This window comes from Anser anser (genome assembly GCF_964211835.1).
Source record: "Anser anser genome assembly, chromosome: 5".
Classification (NCBI taxonomy): Eukaryota; Metazoa; Chordata; class Aves; order Anseriformes; family Anatidae; genus Anser; species Anser anser.
The window spans coordinates 35967592-35991546 of NC_139725.1; the positions used below are offsets into that span (position 1 = coordinate 35967592).

Consider the following 23955-nt stretch of genomic DNA (forward strand, 5'->3'; position numbering starts at 1 on the left):
GGATAATTCATCTCCTCTCTCTCTGGAGGGCAGTCAGACACAATGTGGACATGGGGTGCCCCCCTTTCCATGCATTTCCAAAGCACAATGGGTTAGGTTTTTTGCACTCACATCCTTACAGCAAATGAATATTATGAATAACAGAATAAATACAAGTTACAGGGACATACATGTAAAGCCAGGGCAGAGCAGCAGGGCTTGAGCTAGTGGAAGACTTCAGTCCTCTCTCCCATGACAACACTGCCTAAAAAAGAACACGTTTCATAGGAACAGGGACAGCCCTAATCACAGTCTCAGAGAAAAGGGGAAGGACGAGCCCTCTTCCTCCATGCAGCACACAACAGGACAAAGACTGTCTCTCTAAGCCAGGTCAGGCAGGCTCAGTCTCAGGCTGCTCCCCACCTACATCAGCCCTAGGAAAGAGGGACAGCACAGCTACAGCCCCTTCCCTCTGGCCTGTGCCAGCTCATCCGGCATCACCTGTAAGAAATCCCCAAATCCCCAGCTGCTTCATTATCAGGAGACCTCTTATCTTTTTAGCAGCTCCCTTCAGTGAGAGCTCCTGTGCTGTCTGTGAGCTTTTTGAGGTCGATATAGCAGGCTGAGCCCAGTACTCTTCTCTTCTAACTTTATTAGCTCTTTTTGCCATCAGCTCCAAGCAGAACATCAGTTCTCTTGGCAGCCTTTGGACAACATAAATTGGTTAGGCAAAATGAGGGCTGATATAATGCCAAAGTAAAATGCTCTTAATGAGACTTCTTTTTAATGCTGTGGACATTTCAAAAAATAATCATAGCTCAGCTAGACTATGACACAGATGTAAGAAAACTTAACTCTAGTAGTTTGGATTCATGTTATCAGCATCCTGTGATGTCTGAAGCCTGAGGAAGAAAACTCACCATGACGACCCTTAAACCACATCACAGCTTCTATTGTGCTGTTGTGCTTCTACTATTAAACAAAATACAGGTACAGCTTTATCAGGTGATTTATGCAGAAATGCATAAATATAAAAAATAGGTGGAATATTTAATGTACATTACAACTCAGTGCTAAAAAAAATCAGCTAAAAGTACTTTTCAGAGTGTATACAGAAGAATCACTAAGTGTAAGCAAAGCCACATCTCAGGGTACAGACCACATTTGGCATCAACACGTTTCCTCACTGAAGTCTTCATGCCTCAGAGGCTGGGTGTGCTGATGCTCCTCTAGACCGAATACCAGCTCTAACCAAAGAGGATGAAATTTCTGGAACATGAGAAATGGACAAAAGTAAGATAAAGGCACTAAAAGTTCTTTGGGCAAATGTTACTGTAGGGGTTTTCAAACAGCACAAGGAATAATTTCCCAGTTTTGAGGGACACCATCCCTCCAGCAGCACAGAAGCTCGTCGAGTCAGTGCGTATTGGTTACTTACAAACTCTGGAATAGAAATGCCACCTTCTGATCTTCCAGCAATATTTCTTCCTACAGAATTCAAACATCTTTGAAGATTTCTTTGGGTAGCTGTGCAGCCCTGCCCGTGTTTTTGCTTACCAAAGGATATTTCCTGACCACAGGGAGATACAGTAATTGGATGAGATAGAGCTCTTTAACGAGGCTGTTTTATACAGAAACCAAGATCAAGGTAATTAAGACAAGAACAGTGCCTGTTCAGACAGAGAACAGTAGCAGGTTTAGGATCTATCTTAGATTCTTTTCATATTTTCATCTTTTATGTGGCATATTCTAAAGCTCATTTTTTACCACTATATGTTTTTGTGCAAAATACTTATTTTTCAGGAGACCCAACTTTTTATTATATTCTTAACAATCAAATAATGTATATTATTTGATTATACTAAGATATTTAAGATATATTAAGATATATAATTATTTGATTATATCAATAAATATATTCTTCAAAATCAAATAATGGAGATTCCTAAGCAAAGAAGGACTCCAGCCACAACAAGGGACACAAATAACATGGGTTATACACTATACCTGAAGGAGCACAATCAGGACTCTCTAAATAAAGAACATTACTAACAAGACACACAGCATGCAAACTCCTTTATGGGCTAACATTTTTGCAGGCAGATTCCCTGATCTTCCCCTTGTAGTCTCTTCACTAGCCATTGGGAACTGGAGGCAGCAGGGAAGTTAGGGCAAGCACAACTCCCAGCGGCTGGCTGGCCTGCTGTTAGCACCTTTGTTATCACCATGCCCTTCACATTTTCAGAGCTCTTTAGAGACAAAAGGGAAAAGCCTGAAAGTCACTGCTAATGCAAATTAGTTTTATGTGATGAGTAGATGCAGATCCTTCTGTACAGGCTGTTTTCTCTGCTTCCTTTCCTGCAATTAGAGGAAACATTACCTTCAAATATTTAGTGGCCACTCTGCATACTGCTAGCTGCTCTAAATCTTCCTATAAACCATGTCCAGCTGAGAGTCGCAGTTCAGGCTCAGTTTGTACCTGAAGATCTAAAATTATCTTCTACCTCTGTAATGAAGATATGTCGCTGACATGACCATTGCTGCTACAGAAGGTACAGAAGTGCTGCACAATAGCTACAGTATTTTAGAGCCACTCTCCCTGCCCAATACATCCCCACACAGTCAGGATTTACTGCTTATTATGTACCGGGACCTAAAGCCCATCAAAATGCTTTCTCCAGGCGACAGGGAGAAACATAGGATTCTTCTCACTAAATTGAACAATCTTAAAAGTTGGGAGCCTCATTTCACCTAGGGTCCTTCTATAATCAGTGGTTAAAAGATAGGGGCCTCTAGGGAAAGATTTGTCCCATTCTGAAATGAATGGGATAATAAGCTGCTGCAGTCGATAGCATAGAGCCCTGTTTGAGGAGGACAAGCACCATTATATACACACAAGTGCAATTGGGAGGTGACAGCAGTCGCAGACTCCCTGTTTGATTCAGCAAATTGTTCATATAAATTCAGCCTACCATCTTCAAAGGCCTACTGTATGCTGATTGCCAGAGCTGTGGCAGCATGGAAAAGACTCAATACCAGCAAAGCTGGCAGAAAGAAAAAATAAAAGGAACAATTCAGGAGAAGCATGACACAAAACAAGAGATACAAGTGTAACCTTGTTGATAGCACATACAGAACGATATCCAGAGAAAACAACATCTCAAAGCATAGTTACCCACTGAGTAGACTATAAGCTCTTCCGAGCAGAGGCTGTATTTTGTTATATACTTAGATATCGCTTAGCATACAGGAAATCTGGCTCCTGAACATTGCTGCAATGCAAATTAAAAACCTGCTCTGCTTATCATAATTCTCTTAACTGGTTGCATAGTTCTTGGGGAGGGAACTGTTGGCCCTGGAGACAGAGCACTTCAGTCTTCATAACAACCACAGGTTTATCTTAGGATTTATATTTGGTTCCACACTCATCTAAGTAATGGAGCAATTACTTGGTGATATGCCATGCATGAACTGTACAGAGGAACACACAAAAATCACATATTTAATTCTGTATTGGACAGAAAAAATAGATACTTCCTGCATTCCTCAAAGATATGATAATGAGTTTTTAAAATTTTATAAGATACTTGAATGCAATCTTCCAAGGGCCTTTCACTGTTTTTAAGTCAGACTTGGGCTGAAGTAGAAACAACATTAAAGCTTAAAGCTGTCATCCCTTGCTCCAAGAAATGTTTGTTTCAGAATCCAGGTCTTCTGCTATAACCTTTTCATGTTTTAAAAGCCACACAGACACAGAATAGATAAGTTACACTGGACTTCAACATCCACACTCTTCCCTTACATCTCTGATCCCTGAACTACAGACATTTGAAAGCATCTCAACACTGCAACAGGCAAGTGAATAAATCAAGATCTACTTTAATTTAAAACACAGGTGCAAAGGATTCACAACTACAGATGAGCAGGATCATTTGTTTCAAATTATAAATCTTTAAAGCCCTGCTCTTTTGCATAAAAAAGCAGTATATCTGGAATACAGAAACATTTTACATCAAAAACTTTCCAGTGCAGCTAAGGAAGAACTAAACAAATTCATTTCAATTAACTTCATCAGCCCCAAACTTAGACATCCAGTCTAGGCAAACCACCTACGATCCCTCTACTGGCCACAGGCAGAGTGGTATCGAGAGAAAGCAATTTCATCCTTCAGCATGTATCTAAAATGATGGAGATGAATCACCCTCTGGAGGTGCTCTTCTCACCATGGTCTACAGAGGCAACCTATATGCTTTGCAGTCTGGGTGCCCACCATTTAGGTGACTGTCATCAGTGCAGATGAATTCCATCCCAAATTACTTCAAGTAATCAACTGTGGCTTCAATTTTGAAGCAGGATCTGTAACTGGAGTAAATAGCAGAGGATAGAGATTATTTACATCTTCTGAAGAAAATGCGGTTATGAGGTTAGTATCTGAGACAGTAAGACTGTCCCAAGAATAACTTAAATTCCAATAAATTTGTATCTGATTTTCAAAATGGGATCCCAGTTCCACATATAAGACTATATTCTTAAGACCTCACAAAAGTGCACACCATCACTGTACAATGTTACATCCTGACCTAGAGTCCAATTACCTCAACTACCTCACTGATCAGAAACTGTATCATACAAAATATCTAAATCTATTTAAAAATAACAGAGAGCTGCTTAGACAACCAGAAACCTTCTGAACATATCAGCAAAGGGGTGGTGGGGAAGGTGATACCAATTACAAAACATACATCAAAAATTTCCCTTCTCCCCGTGTTCTGCAGCAGCAAGCAGGGGAGACGAAGGCTGAACAAACAGCCTCACCGTGAACATAAAAATCTCTCCTGGGACATGCAGGACAGCTGAAATGTTTTCATTCTGTCCCCTAAAGCATTCCCAATGTGCTGCCCCACACTTATCTCAGGGCAGCACTTCTTGGCCCCTCTTGTGAGAAAGGACTCAGAAGGAAAGCTGCCTGGAAACCACAAATAGGAATAAGCTTCCCTAGAGTCTCCATTCCAAACAGCACTGGAGGTGTTGCATATTATGAATTTTCAACCACAAAATCCTGGTGGCAAGAACAATTGTCTTCACAGAGTCTACTCTGAGGCCTGCCTCCAAGGGTTTCCCCTCCAAAAGTTTAAGATCATGAAATGGATTCAAGACTGACCACTAAACCATACATATTCCTCAGCAAAAGAGAAGCATGTTGACGCAAGAGAGCTGTTTGAAAATAAATATGTACATATCACATCTGCTCCCTAGGAACATATGTACAGTTTTCTAGGTCCACATTTAACTGAAGATTAAAATCATCTGTGGAAAAAGTCTCAGAAGAGAAAAATTGTTAAGTCTTTGTGCATTGTTGGACAGTTTAAAGGCATCTGTGCCCCAAAATGTACATTTAGGTCAGCTCAAGACTCCAGTGTACAACTAACAAAACAAAGATCACATTTCTAACTGGGAAATTATGTTCCAGTTCAGTAGTCAGCAGCCAAGGTTTACAGGAACTTGCAGGCATTCGGATACACCACCTCAGACTCCGCATAAAAATGCCTTTCTTTGGAAGAAGCAATCCAGAAGTCACGAAATACCTGCTTTATTCTTGAGACATACTTGGTCTTATTAGGAACTAGTACATATTGATTGTCTTCAGCAAATGAGAAGCCACAAAGGCCAAGACCGCAAGGACAATATTCACATTCATCCTGTAAGAAGATCACTGACAAGTTCCGAGCACCATTCCCAGGACAAGACCGCCTGGTCTCTTGGTTATTTGTAAGTGTTACTTTTTCCTCCTATTTTCCCCTTACGTGAAGTCAGCAGGTAGAGGTACGCTTTCTGTATTGCTGGATAAGGGGGACCAAGCACTCTGGAAGTCCTGTCTGGAGCAAAAAGGGGTGATCCAGAAGCTCTTGTGCCGTTGCTCTTTCTAGCGGTTCCCGGGTCAGCATCCTGTCCAAGAAGTCTCTCAGAACTGGGGAAGTCTGTGAAAAAGCAACCAACCAAGTCAGCGAGGTAGAGGAACGAGGCAACGGGTCATTTGACAACAGGTTGCTGTGGTGGGTTTGCTTAAAAAGGACCTGTGCAATTCAACTTTGTAGCCCTGTTTTTGCACAGAAACATAACAGGAGAGAGCATGTTTTTTATGGAATAATGGTAACAACTGTCTGTCACCAACAGGCACATTTACAGGCTGCTTGTTTTTAAGGGGGCACACCAAACTAGGACAATAGTGCCTGCCATGTCCTTTCATCTAAGTTAATTTTGTTTCCCATTTTATTTGTTCCTTTCTGCATTTCAGCTCAAAAATTCAGTAGACTTCCTAAGGCACATCACTTGGGTGAGAAGGGTTGAGCAATTCCTTCTTTTACTGGGCACAAGAATGCGGAAAAAATACTTAAATTTAGGTACTTAAAATATTTTAAAATATTTAAATATATAACCCAAGTAGGATTTGAGAATCTGGAAACCTGATGCTGCCGCTACAAAATTAAGAAACTACATAACAGTGTACCAAAAGAACTGTATGACCTCAGCTGGCCTGTCCTTTAAAATACAGGTATTGAGGCCAGCTGAGTCGCCAGACCCAAGAACCACTGAAAGGCTCTGCACATCTCTTGCTGGTAGTAATCCTCTGTAACATTAAAAATGGATAAAAAATTAACTTGGTGCATATTTATTTATTTTAATGTCACTAATTACATCCATTTTAGATTGAGGGCACTTTTCTTGCTCTGGTTAACTTAGAAGATCACAAAATACTGTTCACAGTGAGGCACAGCTTATTTCAAGAGTGCTTTGAACAACCACTGTGATTGCCAGAGGATGAAGGCACAACACAGCTGAATGTCGGGATCCAACCTTTATCGCTCTGTCAATAAATCTACCCATGCTTTAGAAAACCAGCAAAGATTATCCCAGGTGGTGTCTGTTTAGTCTGTTGCACCCAATGCTACAGCAATTGACCCCAGCGAACCATTAACTGCAATCAAAATGCAGCAGCTGTGGATTCAGCCCTCTTAGCTCCATGCAGGCAGCAGGGAGACAGGAGGATGGCCAGAGGCCTGTCGATCCAAAGGTCTGCTGAAAGCCAGTATGCTTCCCAGGATGAAGTGGAACAGAGCAAGACTATGAACAGCTCTGGCTCTCACAGCTCACGGTGGGGTCATCTCACCCATCAAGGTGCGCGATCCAGACCAGAACTGGCTTTACACTAAGTAAGTGGGTTCAGAATGTGACCTTGAAACTTCAATTAGTGTTGCAAAGGCAAATAGGAAAGACAGCAGCTGTTGATGTTTGAGTGTATGCTGTTAGTTCAGCAGCCTACTCTGTTAAATAATTCAGTTCTAGCAGCTGCAGATATTCTGATTAATTGGAAAGGCCGCATAGCTCGGAATGCTGCAGAAGCTATTTGATCTTAGAGGCTTGGACTGAAATGAAAAGAGGATGGCTCTAAGTGATGACTAAAAGGTAATCACTGCATTTCTTATGTCACTACTAGTTTTTCTTAAGAAACCATGAAGCTGAGTTAATCTTCAAAGCAGCTGCAGCGTCCCCAGTGAGCTGCTGTCTTGTTTTGAGCTCTCTTGCTCTGACCATAACACAGCCTCTGTATTCCTGAAAGCTGCTAAGCTGGAAACTCTCCAGAGCAAGGATCCTCCTAGTTATTTCCCTAGAAGATGAGCTACTCTATTGACAACAGCAAGATACTAACTATTGCCTCCATTAGAAGCAGCTTTGATTTGCATTACTAGGTTTATGCCCTAGTGACTTTACATTATTAGGACTGTTTCCCAAACCAGCCACTAGCTGTCAGCAGCAGCTTGCATCCACTGAGGCAAAGAAGGTCCAAAGAAGTTCCCCAAGAAACATGTTCTAGCAAGACCGTTTTCACAGCCAGCTCTTGCAGGGAACAGCTGGTATGGATGTTTCCCCATGATAATCATCAGGTTCACAAGTGCTTTGCTGGTATGCTCACCCTGTGGAAATTTTTCAGTTTGGGAGGAGGACTGTCACGGAGTCTCTTCATTGCCTGGACTGGAGAATCACTAAAATAGGGGGGTTCTCCATCCACCATCTCTATCACCATGATTCCCAGAGACCAGATATCCACCTGTGGGAGCCAATGTTGCATCAATACACAGCTCAGAGCAACAGGTCCTCACTATGCTGCTTTCACAAAGGCTACAACACCCTTTCCACAACAAATCTTACTGAGAGCATAAACCATTACCCCACTTAATGCTACCGGATCCCTTACTGCCATTTAACAAAGACAGCTTTCCACTGATCCATGCCGGTGTTGCAACATGCAAAGGTCTGCAAGTAACTGCTTGTGCTACACCTGGTCGGTCGGTAAACAAAACTAATCAGTCTGCTGCCACCTGCCCATAATTTCAGAGCTCCCATGTGTGTCTTCCCTGCTCTCCTCCCCACCCCTCACGGCATTGATTGATTTACTGATCCATATCACATCGCAGGCTGCTCCTTGCTAACATCTGTCAACACTACAGCATATACAGGCCTATGCCAACCTTCAGGTATAAAAATAGAGTAGGTTTACACCTTGTTCCAGGAAGCTGAACGTGTTTGTTTTTTTTTTTTTTTAACTTTATTTATTTTTATTGCTTTAGGTCAAATTGATATCATCACAATCATATCTGCAATCATAGTTATAGTTCTATTTTAAATAGATCCTAGATGCTTTTCCTGGAGAGCCTAATATTTTAGTGTGACACCTCAGAATATCATTTGCTACCTCTTCTGATATTAGGAAAGTGGTCCCTTACCTCAGTAGTGTATGGTACCCTTGCAATAACTTCTGGAGCCATCCAGTAAGGCGTACCTACTAGGGACTTTCTTTTGGGTACATCTTTACTGATCTGAGCACAGAAACCAAAATCTGAGAGTTTGACCTGTGCAAAAAGAAAAACAACCAAACTTTAAAATAATTTCTAAGCTATGTGGAGGGAAGCACCAAAGATAAAGAATACAAAAGGAGTAAGAGAATGAGGTATAAACAAGAGACTGAGAACAGAAAGGAAATAAGGAGACAGACTAAAGCTACAGCAGCAGAAGACAGGAAACAATTTTTCGGAGGAAACCTACCCTTCCATCCAGTGTCAACAGAATAGAGTCGCTTTTAATGTCTCGGTGAATGACCCCCTGAGAGTGAAGATATGAAAGAGCCTGCAGCACTGATTCACACACTGTTGCAATTTGCTCTTCATTTAGCCTGAAATTAAGGACATAGGTTTTTAACTGCATTATACTCTTCTGTGGATAGCATTAACTCACAAGTCCTGTGTAAAGGCACCACACAGTTTTGAAGTTGAGCTGCACATAGGTATTTTGGTTCCCCACGACCATTACTCTCTCCCTCTTTTTCTATTCTTTTACAACTGTGTTTTACTGTTGAAAACATTTTTGTCTTCATGATTAGCAACTTAAAACTTTAATAAGTCTAATTCAGAGAAATTGCATTTTAAATCTGGTATCTCAATTCATCAAGCAACATGCTGTTTCAAACAATTGCGATGTGCAAGACTGCTTCTTCACGCCAAGATGCCACAGGAACTGTTGAGACAGCTTTTTTCTTTTAAGCACATATAGTGAAGCTGTTGTTCACAAGGCCTATTGTGCAACTTTACGCAGTAAGGATCTAAACAAGTAATTTTATAGAGAATGGGGGATCCCCTGCAGATTTCATGCAGCTAGACAGCGTGGATAGTCTTATACCTAACTAAAGGTAGCACAAATAGGTGGAGATGCTGTCATTCCTGAATATTAGTAATCTGTTAGCACACTGTGTAAGAACACCAAGAAACTCCTTAGAAACTTCTGCATATGAAACACCAAGAAACTCTTTAGAAACTCCTGCTATGTGGACTACCAACACAAGAACCTTCATGATCAAATGTAAGTTAAAAAGGGCAGAAATGAAAATTATCTCTTGTAGCTGTGGCCAGCGGCAATGGCTTCTGCACATGTACACCGAGGAATGCTAGAAGATACGTACTTCAAAGAATCACTGAAGGCCCCTATTTGAGTACTTTTGATTCTCAGCCTGTCTCTAGCAGTTATTTCAAACCACTCTTATTTGAGGGCATGGAAATGATAACTCTTCAAATCCATGTCTGCCGGTAAGACTGAGGAAAAAAGAGAGCTCGAAATGTAGAACTGTGCAGAGCACACAGCACTTTCTGAACAGGTAAGAGCAATTTCTATACATTTAGGAAGGAGGTTGCACCATCACCTGAGAAATTCATATTTCCAGTGCTTGATTGTTATTCCACATCTCATTCTACAAAAGTGACCCTCTGAGCAGGACACTGCGTATTTTGGCTGCACTGTGCCATGTCTATGTCAGAAATGTATCTGAAGGATGGCAGGGGGCTACTTTTGCCATTACAATTTAACCTCTGAAGAGAGAGGTACAAAGACTACCCCAGTACAGAACCTAACCTATTCAGAAACAATGTTTTTTACTTTGAATATAGCATGAGCTATAGGGAAAGCTGATACTCTTCTGAGCTTTGTGATTCTAGAAGATAAAAAGGGGTATACTTTCAGCCTGTAATGTAAGGAATTTGGTTTCAGTCAAGTGATTGCATAGTGTAAGAGAGATTACTAGGGGATTAGATCACTCCTGGAGATGCAAATCAGTTATCACCTTCAGCAAGTATTTAATGAGGGGAATGACGGTGTTTTCCTCCCTGTGAAATAATGATAAACGCTTTCAGCTTACTTTTGATAAATGTTATGGTTATAACAGATCCTGTTTCCACTATGTGGAAAAACAAGTATTCATTAAAGGGTTCAAAGGAAGGCTTTGTAAAATAACATCTATGCTGACATCCCATGATGTAATTCTGTCTCAATGGTGGATACAGACTACATAGACACTTCATAACTCTTTCTAGAATATGTTGTGGGTTTTTTTTTTTGTTTGCTTTGTTTTAAATTATAGTTCCATTGGCTCTACTAATACCAGCTAAGAGCTACAAGAGGTTCACTGGCTCTGCAATGCCAGGACTCAGCACTTTTCAGGACTAAACGTTCTGTTTCCTGTGCAGGAGCACATACAGGACTTTTAGTGAAACCTTGGTTCTCAGTCCCTGAGATGTACCTCTGATCAAAAAATTGGTGGGCTGGCCAGATAAACGTCTCCAAAATTTTTAAAAGTAAATACAATTAGCATTAGCAATACAACTTAATTGTAATCCAATTAATATTCTGAATCTTATAAAAGAGGAAAGCTCATTCTACAGAAACTTTTGGTCAGTCTTTTCTTTGGAGCTCCCTGTGCCAGTTTACAGCCTTGCAGGACTGCTCAGCAGCTGGGCGAGGGCAGGTAAGACACTGTCCTCATAAACACATCACCAAAACTCTTTGAGAGTGGGACTCTGAAGAGGGCATTTGAGAACAATTTCTTTACCCTACAGAAATGCTTTGGGCATTAATGAATATGAAGTGGTGTGGATACAAAAACAAATTTAGGAGAGTGTCCAGTAGTTGCTATCTTTAGGCAGTGAAATTTGGGAAGGCGCCCAGACCTCAAGGATCTGCTGCACTTCCCCAGAGGAGTTAGCCACAAATTCCACCTCACTAAGGTTGTACCATGTCAAACTATTTGCACATTCTTTAATAGTTATTCAGTGAGCTTCCTGGCCAAAATACAACAGATATAATAAAAGATACTTTTTATAAGTACTGTGTTTTACAGGGGAGGTTATCAAGGAGATAAACAGTGAGTATCTAAAGAGATCAGTATGGTAACAAGTTCCCTTCAACACCAGAAGCAGGTCTGAATGCTTCAAATGGATGACAGTTACGAAGCATAGCAGTTTTAGGGCACTGCACTCACAAGCATCACAAGAGCTCTGAGGGAAACTATTCTTCCCATAAATATCCACTCTTTTGTTGTCTATGAGGTGGACACATAAGCACTGATACTTCGGGTTTTGCTTCGTACCTGATCTGAGACACGATGTCTGTGAGGGCTCCCCCCTGCAGGAACTCCATCAGCACCCAGAGCTCCTCTCCCACGAGGTAGCTCTTGTACATCTCCACTACGTTGACGTGTTGATAGTCCCTCATTATCACCACCTGTAAAAACACAGGGAACGACTGACCACCACGCCACAACTTATAAAATCTAATCCTACCTACAAAGCAAATATGTGGAACTCTACAAGTACAATGCAGTAGCCTTCGTCCCTGCAGTCATTCTTTACCTTGGTACTAGCAGAATTCTGTTAAAAAGATGTCTCCTGCCCCCCCCCCCCCCTTTTTTCTTTTGTTTGTTTTGTTTTTTAAAACCACATTTACTGTTACCATGGCTTTGTGGTGGACAGAGAACCCCACCTCTCTACGTTTACCTCATTAAAAAGGAGCTCCCGGCGCTGCTGCTTTCTCAGGTCCATCATTTTCACTGCCACCTGACGCCCTGAGTGCTTCTCTCGAGCAATGCAGACGATACCTGTGGACCCTTCACCAATCTTTACATAGTTCTCCAGCAATGTCCGGGGATCCCCTTGGTCCACTACCATCCTAAGGGCAGCTTTGAACTGCTCATGAGTCACAACCACTGGGTCCTCACTGGCCGGCTGCCCTTTCACAGAAGAGTCCTGGGGAAGGTGAAGGTTGCTAGAACTCGTCTGAGTCTGACGATTTCTCGGAGACCCTGCTGGTGACGGCCTGCCTTGGGGCACTGCGATCGCCTTCTCCATGGTTGGGGATTTCTGGGGAGTTCCAGCTTCCGAAATCATCCTGGGGAAGTCAGACGCAGGCTGATCTGGTGGAAGAGACTGGGCTTTGGTTGCAGGGCTGTGGGGTGAACCCCATTGCTGGGGTCTGAAGAAAGCATTAGGCTATGGGAAGAACAAATATGAAAGCAGAAGAAAGAAAAAATGCTGGTTAGATTAAGTGGCAGGCATCAGCTTCATCTTATGCCACTCTGTCCTAATGCATTTTGCAGCAGACAAAGCGCTCTAGGTTAAGAGCTCTATGTTCTTGTCTCCAGGCCTGCCCAGCATATTCTGCATGATTAGGGGAAGCCACATGGCTGTTGATTTTCAAGAACTGGCTAAAGGATGGATGCTATGCTTTAAGGACCTCCAAGATATGGCAGGAGCTCTGTTCTCAGAGGGCTAGATATCAGCTCATGCTTAAAACAAACAAATCCACCCCCCCACACACACACAGAACCAGCAGTCTGCTAAAAAGCATTTCAACCTTGCCACCAAAACTCAGGGGCAACCCGAGTTGCAGAAAATTTGAAAATCCTTTATCCCTCTGTTCCTCTGATCTTCCTATACACAAAAAGAAAGAGGATTCCTGCCAAAGCTGTAAATCACTTTGATGTCTTGGCCTAATTCCCTCCGGGTAATTACACTCTGCCTACGGAAAACTCTCCCTACACTTTCCACTGGTACCTGCAGAGCATTCCTGTCGATCAGGCACAGAATTAGCCCTCTGTTTTGGGAAAAGCACAACCAACCAGAACAGCTGCGGATGGCCAGAGCAGCACTTCAGCTGCACGGAGCCACCTGCCACACCACGGGCTTACAACTGGTCTCCGATGAACTGGGGTTAGCAGTGCTCTTTCCTGAAGTACTCGAGGCTTTTTGGAGACCTCCCACTCAAGTACCAAGCCGGCCCAACCCTGTTTATTTTATGAGATGTAGTAAGATCACAGCCTGCGGTAACGTGGCTTCAGGGTATGCATTCCCATGCTAGCACTACAATCGGTCTCCCAAGAAGGAGAAGTCTTGAAGCACTCGTACTCATCCTCAAAATGCTGACTAATTAAAACATCTAGCAGGTTAGGTATAAAATGCATTATACTTCGTCATATTTACAGTAATAGTGGATCTGACAACATAGCGCTTCGGAAAGAGCCAACCACCCATTCGTATTACAGGACAAATAAGAACTTCAAAGCAACAGGCTTTTTTACTCTTACAATCCAGACAGGTTGTTAATAAAGCTAATAATATGGGCATGGGAACTGAAGATTTGTGGCAGAGAAATTTTTAAAAGAACATTCATTTTTCTCTCAGAAAATATTTGTATAGAATTTAATTACATCCACCTTGCTTTTTTAAAAATCAAGGATTTCTGAGAACACTAAAATCTGCATAAGCCAAGCACATGCACAGCTCATTCTCATATGCACACAGCCCCTGAACGTATGATTTAGCAGGTCCTGGCACCGTGGTGCTGGAGTGCACAAACACAAACTGCCTGTCAGAAGTTACTTCCTCTTCATTTACCAGCTCCACCCCTGCAGTTCTGTGGAGACATGCTCATGGCAGCGAAATATCTATTTCCCAACTCTTGTTTTGTCTCAGGAGGGAGGAAAAAAAAAAAAAAGTTTTATATAACCTAGAGCAGGCAAAAGGGCACAACTCGCATGCAAGCTCACACATGTTTGTCTAACCACATGTAAGTATTATTTCCTGCTCTGGTTATTTGAAAGCCCCTGTACACACGTTTGCAGTCGCTGGACATTTTGATGTGTCACTGTTCTCCCGCTTCTCCCCCCCCATGCCACACCAAAAGGAGAGAGCCCTCCACCTTCCCACAGTGACCACCGGCAGCCTGTCAAGGCACACTCCCCCCCATTTTCAGTCAGATATCCCCTCTCCATTTCTTTTGCAATTAGACATTTCTTAAATGTCACAGCTGCACACCATCATCTCCATTTGTAAGGGAGATTCCAGTTTTAATCACTGGAGATAAACAATTGCCAGTGATGGCACAGATCCTTCATTGGAGCAGGGAGATGGACTAGATAACCTCAAGGTCTTTCTTACTCTTCTCGCAAATAGCTCGAGTTCAAAACACACCCAAGCACATGCACGCACACGTGCTATCTGGCCAGTAACCTCTGCTCCTCCTTGTGAAAGTGCAGAGGCATGGTAAAGACACTCTTGCCAGAGAAGAAAGAAGAGGTTAGTCCTCCTAAGCACTCAGGGACAGGCCTCCAGCCAGTACAGATCAGCCTAGAGTCACTGAGACAGCATTGAAGTATGGTTTGTGCTACAGAAGAACTGCATTCCTCCAAAACCCCACTCCCTCAGGAAGGGAATCTTCAGGGAGAAGGCTGCGTTGGAAAGCCTTGAGCCTGATCCTTATGCAAACTGCAAGTGTTCCTGCAACAAGCTGGGCTAGAGCTTGCAACATACATTAGAGCAATCCGTTTTGTTGGGCCAGTGGTTCCTGTCATCTTCCTCTGAGTTCAGGACTCCACGCCTGCAAGAAATTAGCCTGGCCAAGCACCAGCACAGCACAGCCTTTAAAAATGCTCAACAGCTGTGCAAGGACAATGAGTGCTAGGTTAGTCTGTGATGAATTAGAAGCAGTGGCCTGAGGGGCTGTATTTCCTATCTAGTAAAAGGACCTGGAGTTTTTCTCATAGATTAATAAGTGAGTCACTCATTCAGGGTAGCTTTCCTGGGGGAGACGTAGCTATGAGCTGTCCCATCTGCAGCAAAACCCAAGTCAGATTTCCTGTTTGACAGTACTGTGGGTGCTGATGCAAACATTCCTGTTCTAGGCGAGTTGGCAGATAAGCTATAACCACCAGACTCCCCTGAAGTAGTCGTATTTTGCACAGGCAAAATAATACATTCCTAATGTAAATTATGGAAATTTCCCGAATAGCAAAGGCACATTTATGTTAGTATAAGGGTATTTAAGTTATGCCTTTACAAATACAAAAGGGCAAAAATTAGTAAGTCCACTATCTCCTTCCCACCTTACACCCCTGCATGTACAGCTCCACTGAAAAGGCTTTCTGATGGAGATAGTGCTGCTGTTTTGAGCTATGCCTAGCAGTATACGCTGTGAAGCCTAGGAGTATATGTTTCCTCTGGCCAGGACTATTTTGATTCCAGCATTAATCACGACAGTAACAGCTGTTTGTGCACTGTTTGCAATTAAATTTGTTCCACTGTTTAAGTAACCTCTGGAACTCTAAAGTCAACACTGCATTCATTCACTTAAAAATAAGGAATAACTGTACCTTTATGTGCAGGGAAGGGCCTGACTTGTTTGAGCTGCTGGAGGAGGGGAAAACACTGCGTAACAGCCTCCTCTTCAAGCTGTTCTCCCTTGATTTGGAGCTAGGGCTGCCCTCTCCTGAGGGCCTGGAGTTTGCTTGTCGTACTAGACAAGGTTGAGGCCAGCACTCTTCTGAGCTCTTTTTTCCCATCTTGTCACTCTCCCCCAGCAGAGCAGGCATGTGCTGCAGACCAGAGGTGCGCTGGAGGCAGCTGCCATCAGCACCCTGGAACTCCGAAGGCCCAAGGGACTGGGCTTTTGTAACCATACCGTTGGGATGAGACTGTCCATCCAGTCTGGGTTTGTAATCAGGCCACATAGTCTGCCTCCGGGTCACCTTGGTCCCACCATTGCAATTGAGGTAGTTTCCATATCTGTCTGCCCAGTCTGCTTCAGGGCTCTGAAGATACATGTCTGGGGGTCTGTCTTCCCCCAGGAGCCCAAGGGACTGAGCTCTCCTCCTGCTGGTGGGGCTCCTTCCCCTCAGAGTGTTGGAACTGATGGCAGAAAGCTTCTGGATATCGTTGAGTATCCCAGAGATATAGCCTTCCACTTCCACGGTGCTGCCTCTCACCACTGTCTGTGAAACAGAGAGAACAGGAGGAAAAGTTAGAGATTTACAATTTGAGGTTCAGTTAATCTTGACAAAGTTTAGATTTTGTCTGTCTAGCCAAAGCAGACCCAGGGAATTTAGTAAAGTAAATTAAAAAATAATAATAATAAAAGGACAGAAAAATTTAATTTTCCTTTACTGAGAGAAAAAAAAAATGAATCACTGGGTGACATGCTTATTTAACAGAGGCAGCAGTGCTTTCAGCCAGAACAGTGAATCCTGCTGCTGCACTTGCATCCTAAAGGACAACCTTAGAGCAAAACAGGGAGTATTTAGCACTCCCTCCTGTGCCATACTACATCACTAACTTAGGCTCAACAAGCTCCTGAGAACTAATACTTCTCCAAAGAAGTTAGAGCATGCCGCAAGCTCTATCTGCAAGAATCACCTTGCCATTCCAGGATAAGGTTCATCACTCCCCTCTACCAGTCTCAGTACCATTGTAATCAGCATCCCTTAGTCTGGTTGTCTACTGTTTTTGCTAATGCATCTTAATCTTGACCACTGAAGACCACATTGTTCCAATGCTGTATTTCTCCTCTGTTCTGCCAAGCTATTATAATTAAAAATGATGAACAAAGGGTCACACCAGCTCACAAATGCCTTGTAAGCAAGTGGTGGAGAACAAGGCTTCCATCCAAGCAAGCAACAGCACTACAGAAGTAGGACACTTGAAGCTGTCATTATATTACATAGCGCTCTACCTTGTTTATTCTAGAACTGAAATGCTTACAGAAGCTTTTTTAATGCTGGAAACCAAAATGTTTCATTTCTTCACAGAAATTCACAGCATAGAATCACTCCTGCATTTTCATGAATCTCTGCCTGAGGAAAATCCTTCCCTGGAGTGATGGCAATCTCCTGTTTGCTAACTGAACTCTGGGGATCTTCTAAAGATGCTGAATTAATTACACCAAGCCTAATATTTAGCTGGTACAAAACAGCAGCTCCAGTAATTTCAACAGAATGCCACCACAGTGCATGAAATGCACCTGGCTTGCTCAGTGTCTGGGAACAAAAGGCAAAGAGAAAGATTTTGTCAAACAAGGTCAAGAAAGAATAATCCAACTCATAACACTGCATACACAACATCACCTGCAGCTGAAAATTCTGCTCTTCAGTCCTATTGTAGCAATATATCTCACTCACCATATACATGCACCTTCCTCTGTGGCCCAAGCTGCTGTCAAGTAAATAACACACTGAAGGCACTAACTCCTCAACCTGATTCCATCATTTTTGCACAAAACATGGTAGGAAAAAAATGCCAGAAATAAAGAAACCCAGTCTTTTAAACTTGTCGTTGGGGTGGGAAGAGTCTTCTCTGCACTCCAATTCATGCTTTAGAGACTTAAGACATATCAGGTTACTTCAGTAATGCACTCAGTTAAGAGCACAAGATCGTAAATGAGTCTGAGCAAGGACAGATGGAATGTTCATGTCCCTAAGTAACACAGCCCTCAGCAGGATGCCTCCACACCCTTGCACATGCTTGCACAGGGAAGATGGGAGAGAAAGAGGCCCTCCTCCACAGCTCACTGATGTGCTCAATGTTTCTACAAACTTGGAAAAAGAATAGCTCAAAATAAAGTTAAAAGAAATCTCAAGATGCCAAGTAGTCCAAAGTAGAGGGACAAAAATCATTCCAGAAAGGACTTCCGTCCAGCATGTTCACAAAATAAGAAGTCTCCAAGAAGAGATGCTGTTGCCTCTTCAGAAAATCCATTAAATTGTTCACCTTATATTTTAGACAAAAACATCTCAAAATTAGACTAAGTCACTCCCGTTGTACTTCCAACCCATGAAGTCAGTCCTATCCCCTGCAGACAGTGAAGATGGGAGTTAGCTGTACTTTGCAGCCATATTTAAAGACTGCATCAGATTAATGAATAAGCATCTAAATTTGAGGCAAACCTATATGGAATGCTCTTACAGACATCCTGTCTTACTGACCAAGATCTAGAAGTGATATTTTTAAAAAGAAAAGTGACCTTTTACAAGCCACACACAGTACATGTCAAAAAACAAACAAACAAACAACAACAAAAACCATACACACTATGAAAGCTGAATCCAGAACCTTATGTATAATGGCTCAGCTTAACAGGGCCTATTAGCACTTAGAAATATATATATATATATATATATATATATATATATCTATCTTACCATTGATTGGTATCATTGAACAGGAATTTGTTCAAGCGAAGTTTAACATGAATAATCAACTATACAATGCAATCTAAAAGCGTATTTGCACCTGGACTTACTGGGAAAAAAAAAGTATTCATTTAAGAGTCTTTTGCAGTTTTTAAAGACTATTAGGCATTCTAACCTTGTTCTCTTAAAAATTTTGCAACTACTTCTTGCTTTTACCATCTACAGATATAAAAAGTCATAGATGAAAGTACTGACCAGTATCAGACTCAGGAAAAATTCCAATTTCTCCACTCTTTGTGGACATTTCTATATTTGACAGTGATGCCTCAAAGTATTCCTCGAGTATACTTTTCCTAAATACTTAAGAAAAACTTGTCCAGTTTGCCCTGGAAATGTCATAAGCAACAGTGTCAAGAGCCTAACTCAAGTTGTAGGAGAGATCCATCATTTCTCCCTGACCCAAAGCCTGTTACCTTGTCATTGAAGGAAATTGGGTTGCTTGCCATGATTGGCTTGTTCTTGATAAATCCACACCGGCTACTAGCTACTTCCCTGTTATCTTCTAGGAAGTGGTTGCAAATAGATTACTTGCCTATTTGTTCCAGTTTCTTTCCGGGAATTGAAATTACTCTGACTGATCTGTAATTCCTTGAATTTTATTAGGCCCAGCTGACTTGGAAATATCTAACTTATCTAAAAAGTCTCATGTGTTCTTCCCTTATTTTAGCCTGAGTTCCTATCCTTTTGTGCTTGTGTTGTTAGCCAACTGATCAGTTAACCTTTTCCTGAAGAAAGACATTAAACATTTAAGAGTTCTCAGTGTCACCTGTTATTAACTTTCTTCCACAATGAGCAGTGAACTAATTCTTTTCTTCATTCCCCTTCCCCTCCTCCTTAGTGTACTTGTGATGTTTCCTTAGTGCTCTTTATGTTCTCTGAGAATAACATCTCTCTTTGTGCCTTGGCCTTCCAGTTTTGTCCCTACATAAATTTCTTTTTCATTTGCCCATTATAAATTGACCTAGTTTCCACTTTTCTGAGCAATCCTCCTGCAGTTTAAGCTCATCAGAGAGCTCCTGATCTCAACAAGTTGGTCTCTTATTACACATTTTCTGTCTTCTCTGGATTGCAGTTCTGTCTCCTACTACATTTTGAACCTCAAAGCAGATTCGGGACACCATAAAACAAAGACAATACCCTTTTTATTTTACCTGTTCTTCCTGAACAAGCTTTTCCCTTATAAATCAGCATTCTGCTGGAAGATCCTGATGTGCCATTTAAATTGCAGGTTTAGTTTTGCATTACTACTTGTATTATACTAAAATGTAGTCCCATTTAGTCCATTTTAGGCATCTATACACAAAAGGCTAAATATATTCATTAGATAGACAGCTATGTTCTTTTAAGTCCCTCCCAAAATCCAAGTAGTAATATCTCTATTTTACAACATACTTTTCACTTTTTAGGCTCTTGTAACATTCTTCTAACCAAGAACAATAAGTTCCCACAGGCTAGCAAGACTTTAAACACAGTAATTCTGTCACCATCTTTCATTCCCTTTTCCAAGAGGCCATCGTGAATCTGCCTCTCTTCACACACCAGGTCCCTGCAGACATTTATGAGCACACAGTCTCCAGATGACCATTATGAACCGCCATCCAAGCAAGACAACCATCTAAATTCACCCATCTGCAAGGATCAGTAACCTTTTTCTCCTTACTGAAGGACTTCCTTTAAGGAAATTCTCCTGTTTACTATGCTGCACTTTCTGTTAAAACTGCTGGTTTATAAAGCCTTTTAGCCTAAACCCAAGCATAGTCCTGCTCCCCGTTCTCTCTCATTCACTTAGACATCCACGAACTGCAAGCTAGTGCTACCCCGCTCTCTCCCACTCAGGCTTCCCTGTCAACTTAATTACCAGCCATATTTGCTCACCCACGAGAATGACAAACTTGCTAAAACAGGTCTCTCTACGAACTCTCCTCTTCACTTCCCTGTACAACAGCTGAATGTATCCGAGTCCCTGTCAGCTACCATGCGAGCTTTCACAGGTCCCTGTTCCAGTGACAGGCAGCCAGCTGGTTATTTGAACAGTGACACTACTGCAACTAAGGATACTGAGGTCCTTATTTCTGATGAACTTACTATCTCCTCAAAAAAAAAAAAAAAAAAAAAAGCAGTGTTATCAAAGCCCAGACCACTGCTGTCCACTGAACTCATTACAGGCCCCAACCTTAGCCTTTCTTGAATGTATATGGGGTTCTGGAGACATTACCTCAGCTTGGCCTCCCTCCTAGCCCAGGGAAGAGGAAAGAGTAGTCTTCCTTTCTTACCTTCATAGGTTGGAGTTGCATCCGGGTGATCCTTGAAGGGTCTACCACTGGCTTGGGGCGCCTCAACGTGTCCAGAATATTCTGCCATTGAGGTGGTAGGCCCACAAATTTGCCCTCCTTTGGGTCAAATGAAGTGTGGACACGATGCTCAAAGTTCTGCGGAGCTGATATCTCAGGGCGTTTCTTCTTCTTCTTGCGGAACATGGTGCCTGAATCAGAGATGGCAATGTAGTCAGTGCTCTTGCATGTCTAGATGCGATCTGCCCAATCAGTAACATCACATATTGATTATATCAGTTAATTATATTGTATTAAAAGCATTCTTCAGTGACAAGCACTTGGACAACAATGGAGCTGACAGGATCATCTGCTTTTTACAGATGTGGAAATAGAAGCAATAAAAGAGCAATGGCCGGTGCAAGAACACCTACCAGGTCAATAGCTGAACTAGGACTGCTGGTGACCTTTTTAGTGCTCTTTCCACTGTGAAACAGTGGTTCTATTTCAGAGGGGGGAAAAAAAAGGATACCTATTACATCCATAGCTGAACTCCTCTTTATTTCTACAAATTCATTTTGCCTATCATAAAAAATTAAAATACACATAATAGATACACATTTATATTTTACAGGTTTGTACTTAAGTGAAAGGTTTGGCTTTAGAGTCCAGCCAGTTAAGACAATATTGATGCGCTACAAACCTGGAATTACGGGTGCTTACAAACAGGGCTCTGGTTGTCCTCTCACTGGTTATTTAAGACTACTACAAATAAGTAATACACGTTTGAGTCGCATTTAAAGGCAACAGAGTTGTTGTCAAAGGAAGAGCTGCCCAAGACAGATTTTGAATCTTCATTTTTCTAGCATAGAAGCAAGGGCTTTTGAGAGAGAAAGGAAGTGGTAGCTGGACACAAAATTCTGCCAGCAAGTAGCTGAAGAAGGTAAAATGAAAAAACATAAGACTCCTTTCCCTTGAGGGCTGAGAGATACAATTTCTGTAATAGTCCTTACAATTACAGCAAGCCAAAATCAGCTAACACTTAAGTATATCCAAACACAGGAGGTGTTCAAAACCTGAATTTACATCCAAAAAAGAGATGTAGATAAACCAAAAGCCAAAAGTTTTACACTGTTCTGAAATTGGGAACATATGAAGGAAAAGAAAGAATCAGCACTCTGCATGTGGTCACTTAACTCCAACATGGGTAGAATAAGACACAGTGGGACAGCCTGAATAGCTGGAGAACTGCAAGGGATGGGCACAACTTCTTCAGATAAGACAGACAGGGAAGAGATGAGGTGAGGGGGACGTTGCCCTTTCCAGGAAGAAACAGCTCAGAAGTACGGAGGTTTTCTATGGAGAGCCAGGCTTTTCAAAGAGGTGCCTGGTGAGAGTCTGAGAGATGAGTCATAAACTGAAACAAGAAAGGTCCCAACTGGGTAGATGGAAAAACTTTTTCATGACAGGAGAGTCCAGCACTGGAGCAGGTTGCCCAGGCAGGCTGAGCAGTCTCCATCCTTGGAGGTTTTCAAGAACAGACTGGACAAAACCCTGAGCAACCTGGTCTGATCTCAAAGGTGACCCTGCTTTGAGCAGAAGGTTGGACTACAAACCTCTTGAAGTGGCTTCTCCCCTGAGTTATTCTATGATTCTGTGAAATGGTTTGATGACTCTAAAGTTGTAAGTTTCTAAAAATGTAACTTGGAATACTTCTGTAATAACTGGAATATTTCTGTAACTTTCCACTGTTGTGGAAATATGTTTAATGGGCAAATGACAGTTCTGTGGATGCATTGGATCAGGTGTGCTCCAGAGCTCAGCATCAGGATGGACTGAGTAAGGAGATCCATAAGAGATTAGACAAAGCAGACTGCCAAAACACTTTAGGTACTTTAATGCTAAAGCTTTCTAGTCTTTCTAGTTTGGGAATAAGCTGTGCAGGTTTAGTTTAGATAATATATATCCACCAGCAGGAAATCTCCCCTCCCACCCTCCCCCCCCCCAAAAAAAAAAAAGTACATGTTCTTCCCCCTTCCACTGACAATTTTCTGCTTACCCATCTGTACTCAGACTTTTTTGGTCAGAAAGCTTCTAGAAGGGGACTTAGACACTGTTAGAAATAAATTGTGTGAAAGTCCAGTCTTGCTTTGAACAGAGTTTATAGACCCAAGGCTATCTGAATTTAACCCCCTCTGTGGGATTACTCAGAATAATGAAACACAATCCTATTCCTAACTTTCACTTTAGGTTCACTCTTTCTTGGGTTCTGATACAAGAACTCCTTTTTCCCAGTCCTTATTTCTGTCACTCTGAAGACAACACTCTTGTATACCAAATTTACATGAAACTTTGTTACATTTACTGAAATTCAATGTCCAGATTCTTAGGATATGTTCTAGATAACTGCTATACTGCTGTAGTTCTCTAAGAAATGAACCCAGATGTGCTATTTCTGAACTTCTGGAAATAAACAAATTTACAGAGTTACAGTTGGAAAAAAAGTTGAAATCATTAGAAGGAAGTCAACTGTTCTAATTAAGTGGTTCCCACAACTCTAAAGTAATAATGTTGTATCGATAACATTTCCCCTAGCCATTCATTGATTCAATTTAAACCAAGGTAGTAAACTGCTGGTTTTTAATATGGGAAACAGACTGACTACACAACACAATTCTAGTCCATGACTTCTTACTCTATGGATTATTGCAGTCTATCAAGCATGCAGTAGTAGTACAAGCACTGTGCTAAGAGAAACAGCACATTCTGGATACTAGGCTTGAACAACAGATCTCCAGGTTTAATCTTGCA

General features: G+C 41.9%; 1 protein-coding gene across 10 annotated transcripts in view; it reads right to left on the reverse strand.

The window, feature by feature from the left end:
- Window positions 1-3841: 3841 nt before the first annotated feature.
- The window catches only part of LOC310899870 (serine/threonine-protein kinase PAK 6-like), a 41405-nt gene continuing 21291 nt past the window's right edge, over window positions 3842-23955 (reverse strand). For all 10 annotated transcript variants that reach the window (XM_083836864.1, XM_083836870.1, XM_083836868.1 and 7 more), the window contains 8 exons: window positions 21148-21356; window positions 16004-16621; window positions 12354-12845; window positions 11948-12081; window positions 9082-9208; window positions 8763-8888; window positions 7952-8086; window positions 3842-5957 (listed from right to left, as the gene is read on the reverse strand). In XM_083836864.1, the coding sequence (XP_083692990.1) occupies window positions 5790-5957; window positions 7952-8086; window positions 8763-8888; window positions 9082-9208; window positions 11948-12081; window positions 12354-12845; window positions 16004-16621; window positions 21148-21356 (2009 nt within the window). In that variant the 3' untranslated portion in view covers window positions 3842-5789. The remainder of the gene's footprint in view (window positions 5958-7951; window positions 8087-8762; window positions 8889-9081; window positions 9209-11947; window positions 12082-12353; window positions 12846-16003; window positions 16622-21147; window positions 21357-23955) is intronic.